Source organism: Danio rerio, chromosome 1 (genome assembly GCF_052040795.2).
Source record: "Danio rerio strain M-AB ecotype USA chromosome 1, GRCz13ab, whole genome shotgun sequence".
Lineage (NCBI taxonomy): Eukaryota > Metazoa > Chordata > Actinopteri > Cypriniformes > Danionidae > Danio > Danio rerio.
In genome coordinates, this window is record NC_141021.1 from 2,880,001 (window position 1) to 2,906,464 (window position 26,464).

Sequence of the window (26,464 nt, forward strand, 5' to 3'; positions counted from 1 at the left end):
AAACCGCTTTTTTTTCAGCATCACTCCAGGGCCTTTTCTGCACGTTCTGCCTGGAAGAACCTACAAAAAAAAAAGAAAAGCACATGATGGCATCAGTCATTAGTAAACATGTATATTAAGCAATTATGACTTTGCTTGAGTGGTAACAACAATAAAAGCACTATGTATAAATCTATTATAGTCCTTGTGTATAGCATTATTTTACATGTGCACTGAACAACACCTAAATTGAAGAATGAAGTAATATAGTAGTAGTAGCAGCAGTAATATCAGTGGAGGCAGTGGTAGGAGATTTAGCATCAGTAGCAGAAGCTTTCGTAGCTTTTAGAAAATTGTGACTGTAGTAAAAATGACAGACAATCATTTCAATTTCTATGAGGGTTCATGTTTTTGCTTTGAGCATATAATTCAAATATTGATGTAGTACACTGTCAAAATCATAGGGATCCTTAAACTAATCCATAAAATTGAGAGATCACTGATAAAGACATTTGTAGTCAATTAATGGCATTATCAATTAGTTGGAGAGTGACAAAATAATTCAAAATGCTGAAGAGTTCAGATAATGATCTACATAAGAATGTGAGCTGTCAATAAAACATTAAAAAGAGTCGAGATCAACCAGAATGAGGATAAAGTGTGCATCCTAGGGACTTTAAAAGGAGTTAAAAAGATCACCTAAAATGTAACCGGAACCTTAGTTATTCAAAACTGAGCTTGTGTGATTAGTGGTAGCAAATCTTACCATTTCTTTCAGTCTTAGACGTTCTGCTTTCTTTGGTCTTTGTGTGCAAGTCAGGGCCTTCTGGGTGGGGGAAAAAAAAAAAAAAAAAAATAAAGGAGACAGCTCATGATATATAAACACTAAAAAGTGTAAAAAGTGAAAGTCTATTAAACTGCAAACCATCCGGGTGGGAATCATACGCCTCCTCATGCTCATGTCTAAATTTAAGGCTTCTGGAGAACTCTGTAACACAGGAAAATTAACATCAGATTATCAGTTATATCCTTATTAGGGATGTCCAGATCAGATCACGTGGTTTCAGACTCTATAAGAATCAGACGTTATCTCCCGATCAGGACTCCACTTCTACACTTCTTTCTTGACTTCACAGAAACAGCAAGGCGTGTGGCATGACATCACGGTGTTGCAGAGACGCTAGGGGTAAATGTCGGCAAGTAGAACACTGAAGCAGCTTGAAGCGGAAGGCGCGAGTATGACCATTTCTTAATACGCTTCCTTCAGTGATCTATTGTCCTTGTGTCCTAGTCATCAACTGCCAAAGTTCAGTTCCAAAACTCAAGACTGCAAGAACAAAGAATGCATGAAAGTTCCTGGATGTGTTGTTGATAGAGGGTGCATCAATGCAAACTTGAGCTAAACTCGCAAGAAGGTCCAGAAGTCATAAAAATAAACTTGTGGGAAGCGCAGCAATTTATATCGGTTTAATATTAAAGTTCAGAGATTTATCTCAGGAGTTTCCCTAAATAAGACGGTCAAAGTAAACATTAGCACGAAAATCTTAAAAGGCAAAAACGCATTAAGGGAGCTTGTTTGCTGAAATTCATATTAAAATTAGTGTTGTGTATTGTGCAAAGTATATTTGTAAGGTTTTTGTTTATGTAATATATATTTAAATAGGGGGACAACAATAAATCCCTGCATGAATGCTGTAATGTTAAAATAATTTCCCGTTAATAATGTGTGATGGTCATGTGACCATCAGGAACACAGCATCTCATTTTTTCACAGAATGCATTCTCTGTTCTCACGGTCTCCTGAGTCCAAAAGTGAAGAATTGATATTATTTATTACTTGAGTGTTCAAGCTACCTCAAAGAAATGCTCTGTATATTAACAGAGTTGTAGAATGTTAAAATAAGGTGAATTAAATAAAAATAAGAAACATCGTAGATCCGTTTCTTCGCTCTACTTTTTTTTTTTTTAATGCATTATAAAATTGTCAGATCAGGTTTCGGTAGATACTCAAATCAAATGACTGACTCGAGCGCAAAAACAAACCTGATTGGGACATCCCTAATCTGTATAGAAAAAAGGTCATCAATTATCTGAATATCTACATAGCTAACAATCTTACCATTTCTTTCAGTTTTAGACGTTCTGTTTTCTGTGGTCTTTGTGTGCGAGTCAGGGCTTTCTGGGAAAAGAAAAGACAGCTCATGATATACAAACTAAAAACTGACTTAGACTTTCGGGCTTATAGAGTTCAGTAATTTATAAGCGGTATATAATCAAACTGCAAACCATCCGGGTTGGAATCATACGCCTCCTCATGCTCACGTCTACATTTCAGGCTTCTGGAGAACTCTGTAACACAGGAAAATTATCAGATTATCATAAGTTATATCTGTATAGAAAAAGAATCAATTTCATCAATTATCTGAATAACTACATGCAGTGCGTCCGGAAAGAATTGACGTTTTTGTCACAGTCTTATTCTAAAATAGATGAACTTCATTGATTTCCTCAACATTCACAATCCCCCATAATGACAATGTGAAAAAAATAGATTTTGAAATTGTTGTAAATTACAAATAAAAAACAAAAATGTACATCCGTATTCACAGCCTTTGCTCAATGTTTTGTTGATGCATGTTTGGCAGCGATTACAACCTCAAGTCTTCTTGAATATGATGCCACAAGCTCTGCACAGCTGTCTTTGGGAATTGTTGCCCATTCCTTTTTGCAGGACCTTTAAAGCTCTATCAGGTTGGATGGGAAGCAACGGTGTACAGGCATTTTTAGATCTCTCCTGAGATGTTCAAGAAGATTTGGGTCTGGGCTCTGGCTGGGCAACTCAAGGACATTCACTGAGTTATGTTGTGCCGCTTTATTGATATTTTGGCGGTGTGCTTTGGGTCATTGTCCTGCTGGAAGATGAAGCGTCGCCCCAGTCTGAGGTCAAGAGCACTCTTGTGCAGGTCTTCATTCAGGATGTCTCTGTACATCGCTGCATTCATCTTTCCCTCTATCCTGACTAGTCTTCCAGTTCCTGCTGCTGAAACACATCCCCACAGCATGATGCCAACACCACCATGCTTCACTGTAGGGATGCTGTTAGCCTGCTGATGAGCGCTGCCTGCTGTTCTCCAAACGTAACACCTGGCGTTCACTCCAAACAGTTCAGTTTGAGTCTCATCAGAGCAGAGAGTTTAGTTTCTGATGCTCTGAGAGTCCTTCACATGCCTTCAGGCAAACTCTAGGCGGGGAGTGTCTTCCGTCGGGCCGCTCTACCATATAGATGCCTGATTGGTGGATTGCTGCACAGATGGTTGTCCTTCTGTAAGGTTCTCTTCTCTCTCCACAGAAGAACGCTGGAGCTCAGACAGAGTGAGCATCGGGTTGTTGATCACCTCCCTGACTAAGTCTCTTCTCCCCTGATCACTCAGCTGAGATGGCCGGCCAGCTCTAGGAAGAGTCCTGGTGGTTAAACATCTTCCACTTACAGATGATGGAGGCCGCTGTGCTCAGTGGAACTTTCAGAGCAGCAGAAATGTTTCTGTTACCTTCCCCAGCCTTGTGTCTCGGAGGTCTACAGACAATTCCCTTTTCTTCATGCTTGGTTTGTGCTTTGACATGCACTGTCAACCCTGGGCCCTTATGTAGACAGGTGTACGCCTTTTCAGATCATGTCCAATCAGCTGAATTGAGCACAGGTGAACTCCAATGAAGCTGCTGAAACATCTCAAGAATGATCAGTGGAGACAGAATGTACTTGAGCTCAGTCTAGAGCTTCATGCCAAAGCCTGTGAATACTGATGTACATCTGATTTTTTAGCTTTTCTATTCTTAAATCTGCAACAATTTCAAAAACTCTTTTTACATTGTCATTATGGGGGGTTGTGTGTGGAATGTTGAGGAAATAAATGTTTAATGCATTTGGAATAAGGCTGTAACATAAAAAAATGTGGAAAAGTGAAGCGCTATCAATACTTTCTGGATGCACTGTAGCTAATAGTCTTACCATTTCTTTCAGGCTTGGATGTTTTATTTTCTTTCTTCTTTGTGTGTGAGTCAGGGCTTTCTGGGTAAGGAAAAGAGACACCACATGAGTAATATACACTTGCATACTAAAAATGTATAAATTTCTGAACTCTAACACCCAGTTTCACAGATAAGGAAGGCTAGTCCCAGACTAAAATGGATGTTTGAACTGTCTCAACAGAAAATATCCTGCACTGATGCATTTTAAAGGGGTGGTATATCATATTTTAAACTTTAGTTGATGTGTATTGTAGCTGTGTGAACAAACAATATCTCTGAATGTAAGAAAGTTCAATGCAAAGGGAGACATTTGCTTTTACAGAGTTAGATAAGGAAATACAAAAAAGACTAATACTAATATTAGTCTTGGCTTAAGCTAAGCCCTGTCTTTGAAACTGGGCTTGAAAGTCTTAGCCAGGGGTGTCCAAAAGTCGGTTCTGGAGGGCCGGTGTCCTGCTGACTTTAGCTCCAACTTTCTTCAATACACCTGCTAGGAAGTTTTTAGCATACCTAGTAAGAGATTGATTAGCTGCTTTAGGTGTGTTTGATTAGGGTTAGAACTAAATTTTCCAAGACACCGGCCCTTCAGAACAGAGTTTGGACATCACTGGTCTAAGCAGTATATAATCAAACTGCAAACCATCTGGGTTGGAATCATACGCCTCCTCATGCTCACGTCTACATTTCAGGCTTCTGGAGAACTCTGTAACACAGGAAAATTAACATCAGATTAATACAGCATACACAATGTACTTTGTGCATTCATATATACATATACTGTTTAATAAATTGCTATAAATCAACATGGTATTATCCATGATATTTTTTAAACAAACATTATATATATCATATGGGATAACTTGCATACCATCATGTTCTTGTCTAGGAGACATCTCCTCTGAAGTGTACCCCTGCTTAGGTTTATTGGACAAAGCAACTGTAAGGACAACACAAGAGACATTTTTAAACGTGAATTTGTAAAGAATATATTAGTTTTTCCAAGTAGTGTATATTGCTTCGACAAAAAAAAAAAAAAAAAAAGTTATTACCCTCTAATTCAAGGTCAATCTCATCTAGAGATTTTCCTTTATAGAGAGATGTTCCACACTCTATGGCCATCAGCAGTTTGCTCATTTTTGCTAACTGAATAGTGTTTTCTGTTAGGCGATAATATTCACGATGAACGCGAATATCATGTCCCATGAATTTCGCTACCTGATCCAACTCATGATCCTTTAGGTTCATTATTTGACAAAGTGTTGCTATGTGCTTTCTCAGCTGAGTTGAGGTCAGCGTTTCTGGATGTTTTGCATCACAAAGATTGGCAAATTTTCGGAGACAGTCCGAACCTCTTATATGAGAATCTGATTTTGCTCTTGCAAAAACATATTTGTTGTTGTACAACACGCCATTCTCCTGCATCCTGTGCTCTATGAGAAAATCCAGTGCTCTTGTCATCTCTTTGGTAAGCAGCACTGGAACCTTTTGCCCTCTTTTCCCTCTTATCACGATTCTTGTAAAGTCATTACTCAGGTCACGTTCCAATTTTGAGAGGCACTGCATGACATCATCATTTAGGGCCTCTGTGTTTTTGTTTTCATATGTCTCAAGTAGCATTTTTGCTGCCTCACCTTGGCGTCTCCGGTTAAAAAGAATAATTTGTGAGAGGATGCTTTCACTTAGCATGGCGTATGCTTTGGGATCACAGCAGTCTTTCAGCTTCTCTCGGGCAGTTTGCTCCACAGACTTCAAGTATTTTTGAAGCAATATTACATCTTCAGTGAGGGGGATCATTTCCTTCTTGTTCCACTTGTTTTCTTCTAGGTTTGTCCTTGCCCGATGTGAGACATAGTGGTTCCACTCAGAGCTCACTAACCCTAGGAAGCTCCTGACTCTGTTTGCAGCTATCTCATTTTCTGCTTTTACGTAACGACCAATCAAGATATCACCAACTGTTTTTAAAGAGTGTCCAAGTTTTAGAGCAAGAGATGGACGATCATAGCGGTATTTAGATGCAGTGAAGCCAGATGCCTTTTTAGCAGCATCAACAGCTAACTTAAACATCGGTGGAATTAGGATATCCTCAAGATTTTTCACCTTCGCTTTTAGTTTCTTTGCAGCAATCACAAATCTCCCCAACTCTCTCATTTTCTGACTTACATAACCATCTTTAGATGGATCACTACCATGCTTCTCCAACAATCTGTCCCCATACTCACAAATAAGTGCATCTGATTTTACTTGAAGAGATACCTCATCATGCAACATTCTACTGATGATTTTACGACATCTTTTTGTTGTATTTTCTTGTACTGGCAGGAGACAAGAAGCTGCAGCTTGAACTCTTTTTCTTTTCCCAGATTCTTCCAGAGGGAGGCCAATTCGATTTTTGCAGGAAACCTCATGCTTCCAGAGGTCATGCTTTCTAAAAAATCCATAACAATAATTGCAGGGCAGGTACTCGTGTGGACTGGTTTCTTCCGTAGGTTGTCTGTAAGTCACTAACTCCCCTTGTCCCGACTCCAAGACGGTTGTATTGTGGGTATAGTCCCCTTTATATCGAAGCTGATCCAACAACAATCGTCGTTTCTTTGAATTTTTGGGCAAGCATACTGCCTTAGCAACATCTTCCTCTTTATTGTGCTTTCTCTCTAAGTGACGTGCTATCTTACTCTGAGGTTTTTTACAATAAATGCAGTAATGTCTTTTGTCCCATTTTCTTTTCGCTCCTTTCTGGCATGTCTTCACTGTTATTTTAGACTTGTCGTCTTCCTTCTGGTCATCTTCCTCACTTATGGCATGTTCCAAGTCAACAGCATCACCTTCAAGTTCAGCTTTCTTTCTACAGCGAGCATCTTTCAAAAATTTTTCCTCCATGCTGCACTCTTCACTGTCGGAGGAAGTTGAGGGCATATATTCACTTCCATGACTGCCTGACTGCGATTGATCAGTAGCACCAAGACTCTGTCAAAACATAGAAAGTGCAACTGCGTTTGAAACATCCAACCAAATCTGATGGAAACTTCATGAAAATTACAGTACTTTAACACTCACTAAACATTAACATTGTACTAAACTATCATTGTGTGTCAATTGGATATTAACACTTAGTTAATGAGTTAAGCTAATGGGCTCTCTTAACGATCAAGGCAGAAAGTCTAAACCGCATGGCGCAAATCATTAACGGTTTGTCTGAATCAACTTTTGGTATTTCAAGGATGAATAAATATGCTCTGCACCCCGGTACATGGTCTAACAGGGTTGTGCTCATTCTCTTAATGAGTTCTGGGGGAGTTGAGCATAACGTGCATTAAACGAATCAGAGTCTCCTCTCTCATTGCCTTTAAGAGTCAGTCGCGTCACTCCATGGTGCATTTGCTAGTTAAGCCTTTGAATGCAATTAAGCTGAATACTGGTATCTTGAAAATATCTAGTAAAATAAAATGTACTGTCATCATTTCAAATAACTGATTTTTTTTATCTTTGCTATAAGTTATTAAATATATCATGTTTAGAAATGGATTGAAATTAAACCTTTTTCCATTAAACAGAAATTGGAGGGAAAGGGTCGCTAATTCATGAGGGCTAACAATTCTGACTTTAACTGTATATATTCAGTTATTTTCCTCCCTGTAAATAATGAAAGCGAAATAAATACAATAGAATAAAAATATGAAACAAACTGTGCTTAGTTTTTTTTTTCTTACTGTGAAAATGCTTAAATTATAGCTCCAGCAGTCCTTCAGTCAAGAGCAGTGAGGGATTTTTCCCTTTTTGTTGTTTGATTAATAATAAAAACAGGCGGCAGCGGGAATATTGCGCGCGGTCACTTTCGTTATGGTTCAACCATAAATCTTGTTAGAAAACAAAATCTTACATCTGGGAATATTTTGGATTTATGCCGACCGAGAAAGGTGAACCAATTAATTTAGATTAAGCTTTTTGTAGGTTTTTTTAAAGTGTGGTTTAATATTCACTGCTGAGAGTCCAAACACTGAAGAGCAAATCCATCGATGTGCAGCTCCACGGGTCCCAATCCATGCAACCTAGTGGCGATTGACGGCGAGGGGAAAAAAAAAGCCGCCTATAATCAACTCCTGATTTATAAACACAAAAGCCCAGCTAGTCAGCCAGATATCACAGAGGCATTTCCAGAAATGGCCAGGTACAATAGAGAAAGTGATAAATGGAAGACATTGATGAGAAATGGAGCAACATATTTAGTAAGTTAAGAATGCGCCGCTTCGCGGTGTAGAGAAACCTACTTTCCGAGAAATGCGGGAGGCGGAACAGAAGCAAGAAACAGCATCTGTGCATTTGCGCTACAAGCACACCGTCTGAAGGTGTATTGCTGGAGAAAAATTATAACCCCAATTAGGTCTTCACTTAAACCGGACACAGTCAACATGTTAGTTTTTCTAGTTTTTCATAGGTGGAGAACCTATGCTGTTTTTTTAAACATCTGACTTGTTACTAGTAGGCTAATATTTTTGTACTTATAATTATTACCATTTATATTATTACTGATTAGTAAAGTGCCATTTATGCTATTTGTGAAGAAGTTCTTAAAAATGTAACGTTTAAATTATTATTATACGGTTTTAATCAGTTAAAGTTATTTAATATTTAGCTACAATATTTATAAGCAGTATTGTGTTGTTTTATTAACAAAAGTTAAGAAATAAACACGTACGTTTATACAGATGTTTTAATTAATATTTAGGGCACAAGTCATTCCTTAATTTTTTACATAAAAAGGTAAATTAACTAATGTAGGCCACTTCATTTCCTGGTGGTACTGGAGAAAAATGTTTGCCAGTGATTAATGTTCTCTCCACTAAACAAGAACTGCGTTGTATGATAAACGCCTTCAAATGCAGTGTACGATCTTTTCTGAAAAACAGAATCCATGCCATCTCCCCAGCCAGGTTTTCATCTGTTTTTCTCTCTTCTTGCTACAAACAATAAAGTATAATTGACCAGGGGTTTAAATTATATTTTACTCCTTATTTCTTTCTGTTTTATTTCAAAACACAAATGTTGAAAGTTTTGTATTGCATATTTTTAAAACATTATCATTCAGCCTACATGCAGCGCAAATGAGAGGTTGATGCGGCAAATCCCCTTTACTCATGCATTTTACCCAGTTAATTTATGACACTAAACTTGACTTTACAGGCTGATCATCTTTAAACTCAAAAAGTATTTAAGTGTCTTAACATGAGACTGCTGCTGGGATGTTTCTTATTACAACTGTTAGCGATGTCAAAAGGAAAGCAAACATTAAAAAGGGTTTTGCGTTTTATCAATTGTAAAGTTTAGTTTTAATAATGAAAATAAATTATAATATTATAGTGTTGACTACTGTGCATTGTCCAACAAAACATTTTTATTAGGTTACTCTAGACCTAATCCCTAATTAAAAAACGTGTGAAAATGCAGTTGAGTCTCTGCTAAAATTAAAGACAAATTTCTTTTGCGTTTTTTTCCCCTAGTCCCAGTTGGATTACATACTAGTCAAAACTGAACAGTTGATATCTTAATGACAAATCCCATAGAAATCAATAGAATTTTTTTTAGTTTGTTACTAATAACAGAAAAGTTGCTAGTCACTATTAAAATTAGTACTAGTATCTAATAAATAAAAACTATACATTTAATAAGCGCTATTTAATGAATAAGTACTTGTATCTAATAAATAAAAACTATACAAGTACGATCTAATGAATAAGTAGTATAATAAAATAAACTAGTGTCTAATGAGTAAGCACTAGTATATTTTAAAAAAGCACTAGTATTTAATTTAAGTTATGCATTTTTTTCTCTCTTTGGATTCCCTGTGACTGAAACATACCGCTAAATGGAGTTCACCACGTGGTCACATTCTGTGGAGGCGTCGAAAGCCTGACTGACAGTGTAGCACAATGTTGTGTCTTTCGAAGTTTGAGTCGAAGTGTGCTGTTAAGCTTAGCAGGGACATTGGACAGGCGGCTGCACTCCATATAAAATCACAGGTTGATCGTAGAGGCAAATGAATTCCATAATTCTGAACGCGATGCGTTTCCACCTCGTACTATCCCTGGTGTATGGTTTACGTCTTGCATCACTCACAGTCGGCTGGTTGAGGGATTCTCATACGCGGCATATTTAGTTGTATGTTCTAAGATGCCTAATCATGTTAGTGCTGGTAAAATGTCATTGCTCATTTAAGGGGTTTCATCGCGACATACATTGCAAACGGCTAACTTTGTCTATATTGGACACTTTGAAAAAGACGGGGGAACGCATGTTGCAACTCGTAAGCTCCTCTCTGCTGTTGTTTACCTGTGCGCCGTGCATGCAAGCGTGAAAAAGTCGTGCGAGTAATTTACGTCAAGTGATCGGCTTTTTAGATCAGCGCTTTCGGGGTTAGCCGATCAAGCTATTTTTAGTCAATATCGGAGCATCACTATTGTTAACAAAGATGTTTTTGAACCACATAGTAAAGTGTATAATGTGTATAACCCTTATTGAACAATAATTGCTACCAAAGTTAATGAATTCTACCAAATACTGTAGCAGTAAACTGATAAACTGCAATACTGTTTGTGTAAACTGTGGTGCATTGTGCAGTGTATATTTATAACGTAGAGAAGTGAAGACTCTTAAATAATTGGTTTATTACTACAGTTGTCATACCATAGCAACAATTACTAGGACACAGGATTTCTGCAGACATTAGTCAAATTTAAGACTTAAGACCTTTTTAAGACAGATAAGTATTAAATTTAAAAGACCTATAAAAAAAAAAATTAAAAAAAAATCTAAATTAGTAAAATAAATGTATTCAAGTTGAACAGTACTAAAAACAGGTTAGATGCACCATTAAAAAAAAAATCTTAAGGCTAATTTATACTTTTGCCTGGTGCCACATCGCGCACCTTACAAAACGAATTAGGCTTTTATACTCGACACGTTTACCATTGAGAATCTTTTAAATGACAGGGGGCTGTCAAAAGACAGTAAAAGAGTTTAACCATTTAAGAATTTTTTTTTATCAGATTTTTTTATCTAAATGATGCATTACTTGCTTTTGTTCATCTCGGACAGTTCTACCTCTTAAAGTAAAAATTAAAAAATGGCAACAGAACTTGAGTTGCTCTACAATTTGATTTTTTTTTATTACAGCAGAAATAAAAGCAAAAAAGTACACGCACTAAAAATACTGACTCTTTTACATTTTATTTAGCTCACTTAATTCACATTCTAGTAGATTCTGTCCTCTACTTATAAGCTAAAAAGGCAATAATGGTCCAACATTGCTGACCATCATCACCAATAATGCCTAGAAATTGGGAATCAATATATTGTGAACTGACGGTCCATATCTTTTTTCCAGCTACAGTTGAAGTTAGAATTATTAGCCCCCCCCCTGTTAATTTTTTCCTCAATTTCTGTTTAAAGAACAGAAGATTTTTCTTCAACACATTACTGCTCATAATAGTTTTAACTGATTTATTTGATCTTTGTCATGATGACAGTAAATAATATTAGACTAGATATTCTTCAAGACACTTTTATACAGCTTAAAGTCACATTTAAAGGCTTCACTAGGGTAATTAGGGTAACTAGGCAGGTTAGGGTAATTAGGCAAGATATTGTATAATGATGGTTTGTTCTGGAGACTATAGGAAAATATATTGCTTAAGGGGGCTAATATCGACCTTAAAAGCTTTTTTACTCTCCAGAAAAAAAAAATTCAGACAGTGAAAATTTACTTGCTCTTAATCATCATTTAGGAAATATTTAACTAACATTTTAAATAGGGGGGAATAATTCTGATTTCAACTGTATCGAAGACATAATGTTACTTAATTTTAGTTTGTAACTTGTAAATTGTGTATATTACAATTTTGAATTTAATACAGTGTAAAACCTATGACTAGCGGAAAAAACATTCTGTAATATTAAACCCACCTGGGTCTTCACTTTTGCATTTTTTTTTATTTTTATAAAAATACACTTTCCTTTAAGACTCCTATTCAGTTTTTACTTCCTGCTCTCCATCTGAATTTCGGGCATCACCAGAAACACATAATTAAAAACAACCTATAGCAATGTGCCAATAAAGCACCTTAACACAGCCCCATTTTACACTGAAACACCCATGAGTCCACAAAGTGGCACAAATAGGTTTGCTATTTAACAACATATCGTAAAACAGAAAAATTTGAGTTGTGCTGGTCTAAAAACAGCAACACATTGTGGCAAACATGTCTTGCGCCAGGAGTATGATAGGACCCATAAAGTTAGAGTTAATCAGTTACCTGCTCGTCATGATTATCTCTCTCAGCCTGGCCAGGGTGGTGATGCTCTTTCTGTCTCTTTCTGTCTTGAGCTTTCTCTGATATCTGTGTGAATATGTAGTGTTAGACACTCAACAACAATCATATGTGGTCCATTACCCATCATTAACACTCAGTTAATCAGTTACCTGCTCGTCATGATCATCTCTCTCAGCCTGGCCAGGGTGGTGATGCTCTTTCACTCTCTTTCGGTCTTGAGCTTTCTCTGACACCTGTGTGAATATGTAGTGTTAGACACTCAACAACAATCATATGGGGTCCATTACCCATCATTAGAGCTGCAGGATTCTGGCTAAAATGAGAATCGCGATTTTTTTTTTGCTTAAAATAAAGATCACGATTTTCTCACGATTCTGTAGATGTAAAATAAAGGTTAATATGAGTCGGCAATTATTATTGTTTCTCAAACTTATGGTATAACATAGGGATGCACCGATCCCGATATTTGGATCGGAAATCGGTTCGATACCGCATATTTTTGCTGGATCGGGTATCAGTCAGCTGGTACCGATCCAAATCCGATCTTGCGCGTGTGCTATATTGTGTGTTTATAAGCCAACTAAGCCATGAAGGTAGCCTATTATAAGCCACTAGAACGTTGTTATGTAGGCTACTATATTCTAAGTATTTTAAAACCATTCTACAGTTTAATGTGAAGCACAGATGAATATTCACGTGGTTAAATTCATGTTCAGTTCAGCGCTTCCTGCGGCTGCGCCTGTCATTCATTCTCCATTCAAACTGCTTGTCGCATTTAAGACAACAGGAAAAACTCTCCAAGACTATGTTCCTGCTAGTTTAAATAATTAGTGGAGAAATATATTTAGTTTTGCATTAAATGGGTTCATTTTGACCTGCAGCAGGAGTTCATTTCATTGCTGTTTCTACATCATGTTGCGCTGTATCAGATGGCATTCGCAATGGAGGAGTAGAGAGGGTTATCCTGCTCTTCACCCCCAAAGTAGGCCTACCTGAAATGTTTAATTAGAAAAGCCTCAATAATACATTGGACAGATCCTCAATGCGCTTATTTCTTCCATTTAAGCTGCTGTTTTACAAATGTCTGCAGATACCAGTCTACGATGCATCAAGCACTTTCATTCACATGCCGGCTGCATGCACAGAGGCGTTGTGCTCTGCTCCGTAAGATTATTCATTCTCATAAGTTTGTTCTCCAATTCTCCAGACTGAGTTTCTTCCAAAATGAATCATTTAAGTGCTGCGAATAGTTTTAAAGCCTGGCCCATTGTGGTCAAAGTATTGATTAAATTAATACGAGTGAAACTGACGAGCGCAGTATAGATTGACATTAACAGAAAATTATTTAGCCTAATATAAGCTACTTTGAAATTGAATACTTCACTGTAATTTTATATATTAATATTTTATTTATCAGAGCAATTTGTGTTGACACTGAAGCATAAGCGGACCTTGTTTTGAACTTTCTCCGTCTCACTCACGGTGAGATTTGAGAAGGAATTATTAAACTGGCATCAGACGGTTAAGTGTAGTCTGCATCAGACCTGCAGGAAAATATAAGTCTTTAATTTAATACAGTTAATGCATTTAATAACAGGCTGATTATTTTACCCACGAAGTCAATTGTAGCCTATTGCAGATTTCAAAGAAAAAAATTTATTTTAAAAAGTAAAGAACAAAAATCACAATGAATGCGCAAAGAATGCTCAAACAGCAAGCATGTTTCAGTTCGATTGTGCCGTCTGTCATGTATAGCCTACCTAGGTCTGTTATTATTTTTACTAAAGAAAATATATATTTTGAGTTTAGCACCAGAGCTATAGAAACTGCTCATTTCGGTTAATTTTGCCAACAGACTACCGCCGCTCGTTAAGCGAAATGTTAACCATTAACAGATTAATATTAAAATATTATTTAATTTAAAAAAAATGACGTGCCTATTTTGTGACACATTAAATATTGCATTTTATTTTAGCATGCGAACAGCATACAGAACCTAACAGAGCATCTTCACGCACCTGCGCTTCAGCAGCAAAACAAAATCAAATAAATCCTGACATTACTGAAATGACAAATTTATATTACAAACGAAAACACTGACCGAATCCTTTTTAACAACCGGCATGTGCTGTTTGTCCAATTATGTTTTTTTCTTTCTTTAAATAAAAATAGGCTACCTCAAATAGATTGACTCCATCCACAGAAAATATGCATTTAATTAATGCTCTGCTATTTTAAATGACAAAACCTCTGTAAACATTTTTAACATAAGTCATTAGTTTAAAGATTATGTCTCAATTATGATTATGACTTATTTCCTCTGTCTCAGCTGGCGCTTCACGTGTGCTGCCTGTATTGATAGACAATGAGAATGAACCTTAGGGCTCTGTTGACTTTGTTAAGTATTGGCTACAACATAGCATATAAAAATGTAGTCGTTTACATATGATATTGCATTAATTTGCATACATGTTTTTTAAGCTGTAAAATGAAAGCCTCAGTTTAGTCCGAAGTTCATATGCAAACATTAATAAAAAACTTTGGATTTGTTTGATTGATAGATTAGGCTATGTAGGCTACTTACATTTTTTTTATTATACAAGAACTATTAATAACTATAATTTTTCAAATGGAAAAAACGGTTGGTTTGTTGGTTGAACACTAAATCATCGTATTTATTATATGACGCGGCTTCAGGCAGCACAGAGGCAAAGAGGCACAGAGTCAGCTCGTCAGTCAAACTGTGACCAGAAATATCCTTATTTTATTTTGCTTCTTTGACAAAAAAAAAAAAAATCTAGGCATGTGTGGTTGCACGCGCTTTTCCATTCCAAAAACGGAGGCGCGCCGCACTGATTTATTGATGACAAGAAAAAAAAAAAAAAAAAAAAAAAAAGTGGGGTGCTCCTGTTTATGCCACTAGGAAACGACTGAATCAGCTGAGCCGTGTGTGCGCGAGTGTTCCTGTCAATGTTGTTATAATTGTAATTTTTAATAGCATTATGATATTCAAGATTTAATACAGCTTTAAATGACTTGAAACAGCGAAGTCTCTCCTCCGTCATTAAATGCTCACTGTAGTCGTCTTGACAACACAAGCACTGCTGTCACCTCAAAGAAAACCCAGCCTCTGCTTTCATTTGATTGAAGACTGAAAAAGACACGACTGAGGTAACAAGCTTTTTCAACCTCTGAAACGGCAAAACGTTACTAGCCTAAACCATTCAGAAGATGCACCTGTCAGTCTCAACGCAAAAAAGCGCGTTCGCTATGATCAGCCCCTTATGCAGCCAAACTTAAAAAAAATAATAATAATAATATTGTTTAATCATTTAACTGACACCATTAAACGGTTACAAACACACCCTTTTGATTAAGTTAATCGGTTATTTTGAGCAACCTTACTTGGGGGGAAAAAAAACGGCACAGTATCAGATCGGTATCGATCGATACTCAGACTTTTTGTATCGAGATCGGATCCAAAAAAAAAGGTATCTGTGCATCCCTAGTATAACAACAACAACAACAACAATATTAATATTATGTGTAGATCTACTGGTTTATATAAATAATTATATTCTACTTATAATAATTCTAATGTTGAATTATGTTTGAGATAAAGGCCTATGCTTGCAATCTGTCATTGAGAACATTATTAGACGATTAAATTCACAGGTAAAAATCAACATATAGGGGTTGAATCGAGATCGCCATCTTTATACGATTAATTGTGCAGCTCTACCCATCATTAACACTCAGTTAATCATTTACCTGCTCGTTATCATCATCATCTCTCTCAGCCTGGCCAGGGTGGTGATGCTCTTTCACTCTCTTTCTGTCTTGAGCTTTCTCTGACACCTGTGTTAATATGTAGTGTTAGACACTCAACAACAATCATATGGTGTCCATTACGTATCATTAAAGGTGCAGTAGGTGATCTTCCACAATGCTAACAGTTTAGCATAAATCTCTGAATCACCTCCTGAAACACGAGCACAGCAAAACAACCTTCTCTCATGTGTTAGAGACTAGTGCTTGTCCGGCGGTGAGCAAGCCAAACAGACATGCGATTTCAGAGTAAATATTGGAGTTGCATGGTAAACAATATAGAAAGAGACTAGGTGGAATAGCGCTATTTTATTGCGTTTTGTTGTTAAACTAATTAAAATCAACATTATAGATGCTGTAAAAGGTCCCTTATGAAACTGAAAATAGTCTTATCAATCTTTCACCGGAAGATTTTAGTGGCTGAACAACACTTCTGTGAAGATATAACCCATTTGTAACAACAACATCTAACGTTACATCAGCTTTGCATGAAGCTAAAACGGTTTTAAAACAGAACATTACCTGTCTAAGAGAAATTCTTAAGCCATTGTTTCATCATTTCTCCAGCGTGTAAAAGGTAACTCCAATATTGATTCAGGTTTTAAAAAGAGTTTTGATTCAGCAGGTTAACCGATCTCGCTCACGCCCTCTCCCGTGACTGCGCAGCACAAACAGCGGTCGGCGGAGATGCGTACAAAAGGCTGCGCAGTTAATCAAATTTGCATTTGCTGACAGACAGTTTGGACTACTTATCGGAATTATGAGAGACGTCGGTCCGACTCTATTTAATTGGATGAACATCTTTTAGTTTTATGCCTTACCCAAAATATAAAAATACATAAACACATTTAGATAATTTACTTTCAGTACTATTGGACTGTGAAGAGATTTTCAATCAGCCCAACAAAAAAATGCTTCTGAAGACAATTACCTACTGCACCTTTAATACTGCAAATCAGTTACCTGCTCGTTATCATCCTCTCTCTCAGCCTGGCCAGGGTGGTGATGCTCTCTCAATCTCATTCTGTCTTGAGCTTTCTCTGATATCTGTGTGAATATAGTGTTAGACACTCAACAATCATTTAAGTTTAAACTTGAACTCGAGTTTTTAATCTCTCTGTAATTCAACTAAGAGTTTTCAGTTTCAGAACAGCTTATCCGAGTTCGGTCAACCAACTTTGAGTAGACCAAATCAGAGTTAAGCGTGCTAGAAAACTAGAAAAAGGCATTATTAATGGGGCAAAGAAATGAGTCACCATGGCAACATCTGAAAAGAAGAAAAAAAAGAAAAAGAAAAAAGAAAAAAAAAGGGATCAGTATTTCTGTCTCCAGCTGAACTTGATGTGCTCATGCAGAGATATAGCAAATATGAGCATATATTTAAAAGAGCAACACCACTGCATCAGTGAAATAGACAGTTAGCGTGGGAAAATAGCTGCTTAAGTTAATCCATAATTTTACAAGTAATTATTCATTCTCTCAGTTATTTTCTTGTCAGTTTAGTCCCTTTATTATATGGGGGTCGCCACAGCGGAATGAACCACCAACGTATACAGCACGTTTTTACGCAGGAGATGCCCTTCCAACCGCAACCCATCACTGGGAATAGGGATGCTCAAAATAATCGAATCACTGTTAACCGAAAAAGTGTGTTTGTAACTGATTAATGGTTTCAGTTAAACGATTAAAAATATTATTTTGTATATTTTTAGTTTGGCTGCATAAGGGGCCGATTGAATGCACTTTTTGCTTTAAGAGAGGCATCTTTTTACTAATAGTTTACTAAAAGCCGCAAGTGTTTTGCACGCGGCTCAACCCAGAGCAGCAGTTTGTGTTCTCAAGACAACTACAGAGAACTTTTAAAGAGCATGGTTTCCGCTACATTCCTTCTTCTATGGCGAGGACCAAAATGCATCCCGCCACGGCTATTACCCATTCAAAACGTTTAGTTAATGTTGTTTTTAATAGCGGATTATAATTGCACCAAAACATATTAAAAGGTAAGTGAATTATAACAGCGCAAACTTTTCTGTAATCGTAGTAGTGCTGTGCGCTAGGCTATTTGTTAAACCCTTTGAGGTTACGTGCTGACCGACTGACTGACAGGTGCGTGATGCGTGAGGCCAGCAAACACGACGTGCCTTTCAGTTAAGATGAACACAGTTTCCATAATTATACTTTATTTATAGAAAAAGCTATATGGCTCTGCATAATCACTTTATCTTGCTGGAGTTTACAGCCATTTCACTTTACTTTAGGATGCATTAATACCGATCTGTAGATCTAATTGGACAAAACAAATAGGCTTTACCTTTTATTTTACAGCCTATAAAGCATTAATGGAATGTCATATTTAAACAACAAAACGGTTTACAAAAAAAGTCAACATATGCGCACGTTGTCATGTCTTTATCATGCAGTGTGCGCACTTGAACCGCGCGAGAGAGAGAGAGAGAGAGAGAGCCATATAGCAAGACATAGGCTAATCTTTAACATAATGATTTCTATTAAAAACGTTAAAGGTTTTGTGACATAATAACAGCGCGGCGTTAAATAAATGCATATTTTCCGTGGAGCGAGCAATTTGAGAAAATTTGCTTTTTATACATGAAGACAAAAACATGATTAAAAAAACAGCCTGTGCCGGATCTTAAAGATTCAGTCCCTGTTTTCGTTTTTGTAATATAAATTAATAATTTAAGTGGGAAATAATTCAGGGCAGGCCTATTTATTTCATTCATTTTATGTAGTTTATTCTGTTCTTCTGTGCTATGGAAACCCTGCAGGTGCGTAAAGATGCTCTGTTATGTTTTGTTATTAATATGCTAGCATATAAATCAGTATTTTAAAATGCAATATTTAATGTGTCAGACACAAAATAGACACGTTAATTTGTAAAAAAATTAAAAAAAAAAAAAAAAAAAAAAAAAAGTATAATAATCTAACCAGTTAACCGTTAATAACCGATTAACTAGAGACGGTTGTCGGTAAGCAAAATTAACCGAAATGAGCATCCCTAACTGGGAAACATCCACACACACACTACAGACAATTTAGCCTACCCAATTCACTTGTACCGCATGTCATTGGACTGTGGGGGGAAACCGGAGCACCCGGAGGAAACCCACGCGAACGCAGGGAGAACATGAAAACTCCACACAGAAACACCAACGGAGCCTAGGATCAAACCAGCGACCTTCTTGCTGTGAGGCGACAGCACTACCTACTCCGCCACTGCTTCGCCCCTCAAAAGTAATTAAATAAAGTATAAAGTAAGTATAATAAAAGTAATGTTATGCGTGACGTTTATAAAAATTTCACACGTTCCCACTTTTATACACGTTGATCAGTTTTAATAGATTTAAAAAGTGCACTTGTGTGTCAGTCTCTATTATTGATCAAATGGTAGAGTTTGATATGACATTTAGAAATGCAAGCAGAACTAAATAATAGTTTTAGAAAGAAAATCTATTAATCTAGTAAGTACATGTCAAAGGACAGTGAATTTAAGCGAATTATTTATTTAAAAAAAAAAAAAAAAAAAAGAGCTATTCTCATACGCGACTTTGTTCTTTGTAACTGAAATGTAGGCAATAGTTATTTTTCCATTTAAAAATATTCATTAAATTTGTGCAAAACTGGAATAACGCATAAGACGTGCAAATAAAGCAACGTTTCCATCCAGTGAATCAAACAACATCACTTCCTGATTAACTGGCGCCAAATATCAACAATAAAAAAAGAATTTACTGTGGTAGAAATAGCTGTGTCAAGTATTTGACGTACCCTGCTTTCTCCAGTTTGACAAAGCTGCCATTTTGAAACTGAAAACCCAGAGTGTCTCTCATTTCAGGGTTAAAAATACTCAGTTTTCACTTAACCTCCTTTCTGAAACAGGTCCATTTACATTAGGGTTGGGTATTGTTTTTTTTTCGATTCCGGTGCTAAATCAATACTTTTAAAATGATACCGGTGCCAAAACGGTGCCTGAACCTATACTTTTTAGCCACAAAATGATGATGGACGACTCTACAAAATTCTTATTTGACAATTAAAAAAAATAAATTAACAGAACAATATAATTGAAGTTTAAAGTAAACATATTTAAATTGCATTAATATATTTCCTTTGATCATTTGTTGGTAAGCTTGAATTTAAGATTTGTATTAAGAAATTCCATTAGCTTACTATTAACCTGTGAGAGGCGGGCAGGGGCCACTTTTACTTTTAGGAGCACACTTTAACATGTATATCACAAAATACTTAAAACATTATTCGAAGTGTTTTGGAAGGAAGACAAGTAGGAATCATTAATAAGTGTGTGTGTATTATAAAGGAGTCATACTCTTCAATCCAGTTTTAAGAAGTGTTCCATCCAAATCATGTGCATAAGTTTGTAGAAGTTATACATTAAAAATACCCTTAAATATAAATTTTAGTACTGCTTCAGTTAACTTGAACAAGTTTATTAAAATCTATTTTATTTCCCCTAGTTGTATTAGTATTTTTTTTCCCAAGTGTGCTTTAAATGCTTAAAAATAGATTAAATCTTTGTAGACTAGAAATATATGTACTGTATATTATTTATTTAAAAACTGTGGGCAATACATTGTAGATTAATTTATTGAACAAATGTTATATCAATCTTATTTTTTTATTCAACTATGGGGTGCGGCTATAGGGGGCCTACAAGACATTGTGCCCAGGGGCCTCTGAATTATTAATCCGGGCCTGGTGATGGGAAATTCAGATTTCTAACGCAGCTGTCAGGACTCAACATGATGTAGTCAGCAATAGTCATTTCAGTAAATTAAAACATCACCATGATCTGAAAAATGTCTTGCAGTAAAGTTTTACAGCCCAACTGAAGCATGATTCACTTATTTAAACTCCATTACGATTGTCTGTTATGAAATAAACTTACGTTTTTGACCAGATCCTCTAATTAAGCCCTCGGTTTACCCGCGCTACAGTTGTTCAAAGTTCAGTGCAGTCATGCATCAGACTGTACGGTTTATGTTTGGTACGTTATGTATGTTTGGTACGTTATGTTTGGTTACGTTCACACCAGAAGCGGAACACGCGTCAAGCGCAAGTGATTTACATGTTAAGGCAATGCAAACGCGCGAATAGACATCCTGCGGCACGAAAGAAGCGAATTGCGCGGTGCGAATGGCGCGATACACGCGAATGGCGCGGCACAAATAAAGCGTTTTGCGTGTTTGACACGCGTTTCGGGCAAATCTCGAGTTTGAAAATCTGAACTTCAGCGGACATTCGCGCCGCGTTAACCAATCAGGAGCTGTTCTTGTAGGGGCCTGGATGTGACGCATCACTTGTTGTCGGTGTCCCAGGGGAAATCCTCCAGCCGACACAGACAACAGTTCATCAAACTAGGCTTGGGTCTGTCAGAAGTGCCGCTGAAAGCCTCCGTCATCCAGGTTTAGTTTCTGGAGGAGTTTATAAGCTCACAGGGCTGGATGCACCTCTAAAAGGATGTAGTGGACTCAGACACGGCCCTAAACGTATCGACGCTGTTTTACAGCCTTCATAAAGCACAAACACTGTTATTTTCTTCATAAAATCCATGTTAGCCATTTAGCTATGAAGCTAGAGTCAAGGGGCAGACAGAAGCCCTGCCCATCACGCCAATCCGCGTCTGTTTCTGAAGTGAATTTGACACGCGAATGAAGCAGGTTTGATGCACGAATGAAGCGAGTAAACTCAAATGTTCACGTGGCAATTTACGCGCGAATAACGTGATTTATCCGCGCGTTCCGCGTTTGGTGTGAACACAGCATTAGACTTGTTATAAAAGTAAGTAGTTGGTGGATAAGTGCTTACTGGAGACATGAATAGTTTTAAAAAAATTTACTTCTAAAAATGCTTACAGTAAGATTATGTATTAAATACATTTACAAATACGAAAACAGAGGTTTTTGCAATAATTCTAGTTAGTTTTGTATGTACACAATACAGTTTCAGTTAGTTCTAGTTTAAAAAATAAATAAATAAAAAAACTCGTTTTTATTTCAGTTACCGACAATTATTTTACATTTTAGTTTTCGTTTTATCGTTCGTTTTCGTTAACTATAATAAACCTTGGTTTAGTGATGGTGTGAGACAACGCCTATGTGTGCCTTTCATGCACCCCTTTGATTCTTACGTTCTTATTGCAGCACCGAAATTCATATGCCGATTTGATCCGGTACATACCGGTTACCAAGGTACCGGTGCTATAATGACACTGAGTTTCAGTACCCAACCCTAATTAACACTCAGTTAATCAGTTACCTGCTCGTTATCATAATCATCCTCTCTCTCAGCCTGGCCAGGGTGGTGATGCTCTTTCAGTCTCTTTCTGTCTTGAGCTTTCTCTGATATCTGTGTGAATATGTAGTGTTAGACACTCAATAACTAAGGCAAGCCATTTTAGCATTTAAACCTTTGTTCTGACTATCCATAAATATATTTAGAGATATCTCCATTTATATTTTGACTAGTCATAATTATAATTCGACTAGTCAAAATGACACTTAGAGATATCTGCAATTACAAATGTACTAGTACGAAATCAGATTGGAGATATCTGCAAATATATTATGACTAGTCATATTCCTCTATTGAAAAATATTTGCAGATATCTTAAATTGGATTCAAAACTCATTTAGAGATATCTACAACTGTAATTCGACTAGTAGTAAATTAATTAGAGATCTTCAAATATATTTGTAGATATATCTAAATATGACGAATTAAAGATATCTCTAAATGTATTATGACTAGTAAAAACTCAGTTAGAGATATCTCTTATTACAATTGTTACTAGTCAATTCATTTAGAGATATTTGCAAATATTTTTCAATGGAAGAATATGACTAGTCATAATATATTTGCAGATATCTCCAATCTGATTTCGTACTAGTACAATTGTAATTGCAGATATCTCTAATTGTCATTCTGACTAGTCGAATTATAATTATGACTAGTCAAAATATAATTAGAGATATCTCTAAATATATTTGTGGATAGTCAGAACAAAGGTTTAAATGCTAAAATGGCCTGCCATAATTAACAATCATATGGTGTCCATTACCCATCATTAACACTCAGTTAATTAGTTACCTGCTCGTTATCATCATCATCATCTCTCTCAGCCTGGCCAGGGTGGTGATGCTCTTTCACTCTCTTTCGGTCTTGAGCTTTCTCTGACACCTGTGTGAATATGTAGTGTTAGACACTCAACAACAATCATATGGGGTCCATTACCCATCATTAGAGCTGCAGGATTCTGGCTAAAATGAGAATCGCGATTTTTTTTTTGCTTAAAATAAAGATCACGATTTTCTCACGATTCTGTAGATGTAAAATAAAGGTTAATATGAGTCGGCAATTATTATTGTTTCTCAAACTTATGGTATAACAACAACAATATTAATATTATGTGTAGATCTACTGGTTTCTATAAATAATTATATTCTACTTATAATAATTCTAATGTTGAATTATGTTTGAGATAAAGGCCTATGCTTGCAATCTGTCATTGAGAACATTATTAGACCATTAAATTCACAGGTAAAAATCAACATATAGGGGTTGAATCGAGATCGCCATCTTTATACGATTAATTGTGCAGCTCTACCCATCATTAACACTCAGTTAATCATTTACCTGCTCGTTATCATCATCTCTCTCAGCCTGGCCAGGGTGGTGATGCTCTTTCACTCTCTTTCTGTCTTGAGCTTTCTCTGATATCTGTGTGAATATGTAGTGTTAGACACTCAACAACAATCATATGGGGTCCATTACCCATCATTAACACTCAGTTAATCAGTTACCTGCTCGTTATCATCATCATCTCTCTCAGCCTGGCCAGGGTGGTGATGCTCTTTCACTCTCTTTCTGTCTTGAGTTTTCTCTGATATCTGTGTGAATATGTAGTGTTAGACACTCAACAACAATCATATGGTGTCCATTACCCATCATTAACACTCAGTTAATTAGTTACCTGCTCGTTATCATCATCATCTCTCTCAGCCTGGCCAGGGTGGTGATGCTCTTTCACTCTCTTTCTGTCTTGAGCTTTCTTTGATATCTGTAAGAAAGTGTAATTATTTGTTTTAGATTTGTTGAATCTGTTTCGGGATTTACATTAATATTTATTAAGCAGCAGGTTTATTAGGTTTTAATATGTTTAATTAACATCAGAAAATCAGTGGTGCATTAAACTACAACAATTTGTAACGTTACCTGCTTATTTCCAGAAGGGTTTTTCCCCATTATCTGTAAAACAAAACAATTACCTTTCAGCAAGATCACCACACATTATTTTTAAATTACAGTGGTATGAATATTGTTTTTAAATAGTGTCAACATAAATGCATTAAATATTACTAGTATCACAATAAATGACTTAAATGACATATTAATTTGTTTAATTCAAGATATTTTTGCTAACTGCTCCTACAATTTAGCTTAAATTAATTTAAAAACAGAGTAAGGCATCAACTTGATAACTTTGAAGTTTCATTGCACTTACTAATTTCACCACGATTATCACTCCATAAATAGAAAATGTATCCATGTTACAGTTTCATAGAAAATCATAAAAAATACTTTTGCCGGGTTTTCACAGCCAGAGTCACCTTTATGCTGCAAAAACGACTCTAATAATCCATTAATCATCAAAATTGTTACCAAATTTCAGTAGTTTATTTGAAGCACGTGTAATGACCAACTAATGTTAATTAAGCTAATGCTAACGTTAGCTAAATGACAACGAGGAAGGCTGGGCCAGACTATAAAACACCTCAGACTTGTTAAACGTTAATTGAAATTAATTAGGACTCACCTGTGATATTGATGGATCTCTTTTCAGCTGTTTTTCCTCGTTGGCTTTGTCGTATCTTCGAGCGCATGTCTCGTGATGGGCTCTGAGCATTTGCAGCCTCCGTGACATGCGTTCACCTGCCATAATTCTGATTCCGCGATAATGATCGATTCTGATCCTGTCCCGCTCCCCTCCCCCACTTGCAACTCAGGCTCCCCTCCCCCACTCGCAAATCAAGCTCAGCACAGTCTTAATTGTAGCAATTTCTCAACAGACTTTTACTCGGGTTTAGCATTACCACGACTTTTGCACTTCATTTCACTAGGCTATATATTCATTAATTGGGTTAATATTGTTTTAGACTATTTGTTTTACATTATTTGTAAATAAATAATTCATCATTTCATAAATGCAGTTAAAATACTAAATAAATTAAGGTGTGCACAGTAGATAGAATACATTGGATGACATTGGATAAGATATAGGGATGTATTTACTAAAAGGGGTAAACATTTACTGATAAAGTGGTTTTAATATCTTTTTGATTAAGCACTTTATACGTGTTACACATTCACACACAGTATTGTACATACACAGCTAAAGCATAACATTATGACCACCTTCAATTTTACATGACTGTTTTACATTATTTGTAAATAAATAATTTATCATGCAGTTAAACAACAACTTAATTTAAGGTGTATACAGTAGATAGAATACATTGGATGATACGGAATGATGTAGGGTTGTACTAACTAAAAATGGAAAATATTTAATGATAAAGTGGTTTTAATATATTATTTTCTAATTAAACACATTACAAGTGTCACATCCACAATGTACAGTATGTACTATATGCATATACATTGTATGAGCATGACATTATTACCACCGGCCTAATATTGTCCCTTCTAGTGTTTGCTGATGCACTGTATGGGACATTCCACCGAATGGGTAACATTTGATTTTATAATTTCTTAAAATTACATTTATTTTTTCATATTTTTTCAACACTGTATTTAGCAACACACATTTTTACAACACTGTATCTAGCAACACACATATTTAACTGTTTGGAATGACTATTGGGCAATCTCAGGCACCTCTGCTTTATTTTTTACAAGGTTTCAAATTTTGGAAAATGATCTATTTTTCTCAGTCCTGTTACTAAAATCAAGTTACTTTTTGAAAGGGTGTTTTAAAAAAAATGTCAACTATTTTGTCTTCCACTCACAAAAGTGTTTATCTTTAAGAAATAGTTGGTAAAATGTTTGAAAAACTTATATTTGTTACAAAAAAATTCACTAAATGTACACAAGGTGTATTTTTAAAAAATGCAAAGACATTTTTAAATTTTACAGGAGACCCAAAGTGCAAAATAAAAAATTTTAAAGTCATGTAATTAAATCAACTATTGGATAAATGATGATGACAAAAAAAAGTCACTAATTAAAAAAAAAAATATATATATATATAT

At 36.1% G+C, this 26,464-nt stretch overlaps 2 protein-coding genes across 18 annotated transcripts in view; one reads left to right on the forward strand and one right to left on the reverse strand.

The window, feature by feature from the left end:
- The window catches only part of si:ch211-235f1.3, a 25,556-nt gene extending 419 nt beyond the window's left edge, over positions 1-25,137 (reverse strand). Inside the window, exons 1-20 of one of the 8 annotated variants that reach the window (XM_087236598.1) lie at positions 25,009-25,137; positions 24,408-24,440; positions 24,166-24,252; positions 23,996-24,082; positions 23,829-23,912; positions 23,283-23,372; positions 22,452-22,541; positions 17,121-17,204; positions 16,101-16,187; positions 12,479-12,562; positions 12,312-12,395; positions 5,055-6,969; positions 4,874-4,942; positions 4,646-4,708; positions 3,986-4,045; positions 2,266-2,328; positions 2,099-2,158; positions 905-967; positions 746-805; positions 1-60 (exon numbers count right to left, since the gene is read on the reverse strand). The exon at positions 1-60 is cut by the window's left edge and continues 419 nt beyond it. In XM_087236598.1, coding sequence (XP_087092724.1) covers positions 1-60; positions 746-805; positions 905-967; positions 2,099-2,158; positions 2,266-2,328; positions 3,986-4,045; positions 4,646-4,708; positions 4,874-4,942; positions 5,055-6,969; positions 12,312-12,395; positions 12,479-12,562; positions 16,101-16,187; positions 17,121-17,204; positions 22,452-22,541; positions 23,283-23,372; positions 23,829-23,912; positions 23,996-24,082; positions 24,166-24,252; positions 24,408-24,440; positions 25,009-25,131 — 3,346 coding nt within the window. In that variant the 5' untranslated portion in view covers positions 25,132-25,137. The remainder of the gene's footprint in view (positions 61-745; positions 806-904; positions 968-2,098; positions 2,159-2,265; positions 2,329-3,985; positions 4,046-4,645; positions 4,709-4,873; positions 4,943-5,054; positions 6,970-12,311; positions 12,396-12,478; positions 12,563-16,100; positions 16,188-17,120; positions 17,205-22,451; positions 22,542-23,282; positions 23,373-23,828; positions 23,913-23,995; positions 24,083-24,165; positions 24,253-24,407; positions 24,441-25,008) is intronic. The other 7 variants (XR_015476062.1, XM_087236600.1, XM_087236602.1 and 4 more) reach the window with 7 other exon arrangements.
- farp1 (FERM, RhoGEF (ARHGEF) and pleckstrin domain protein 1 (chondrocyte-derived)) overlaps positions 1-26,464 on the forward strand; it is a 145,136-nt gene that overhangs the window by 30,081 nt on the left and 88,591 nt on the right. The gene's annotated exons all lie outside the window — the stretch shown is intronic.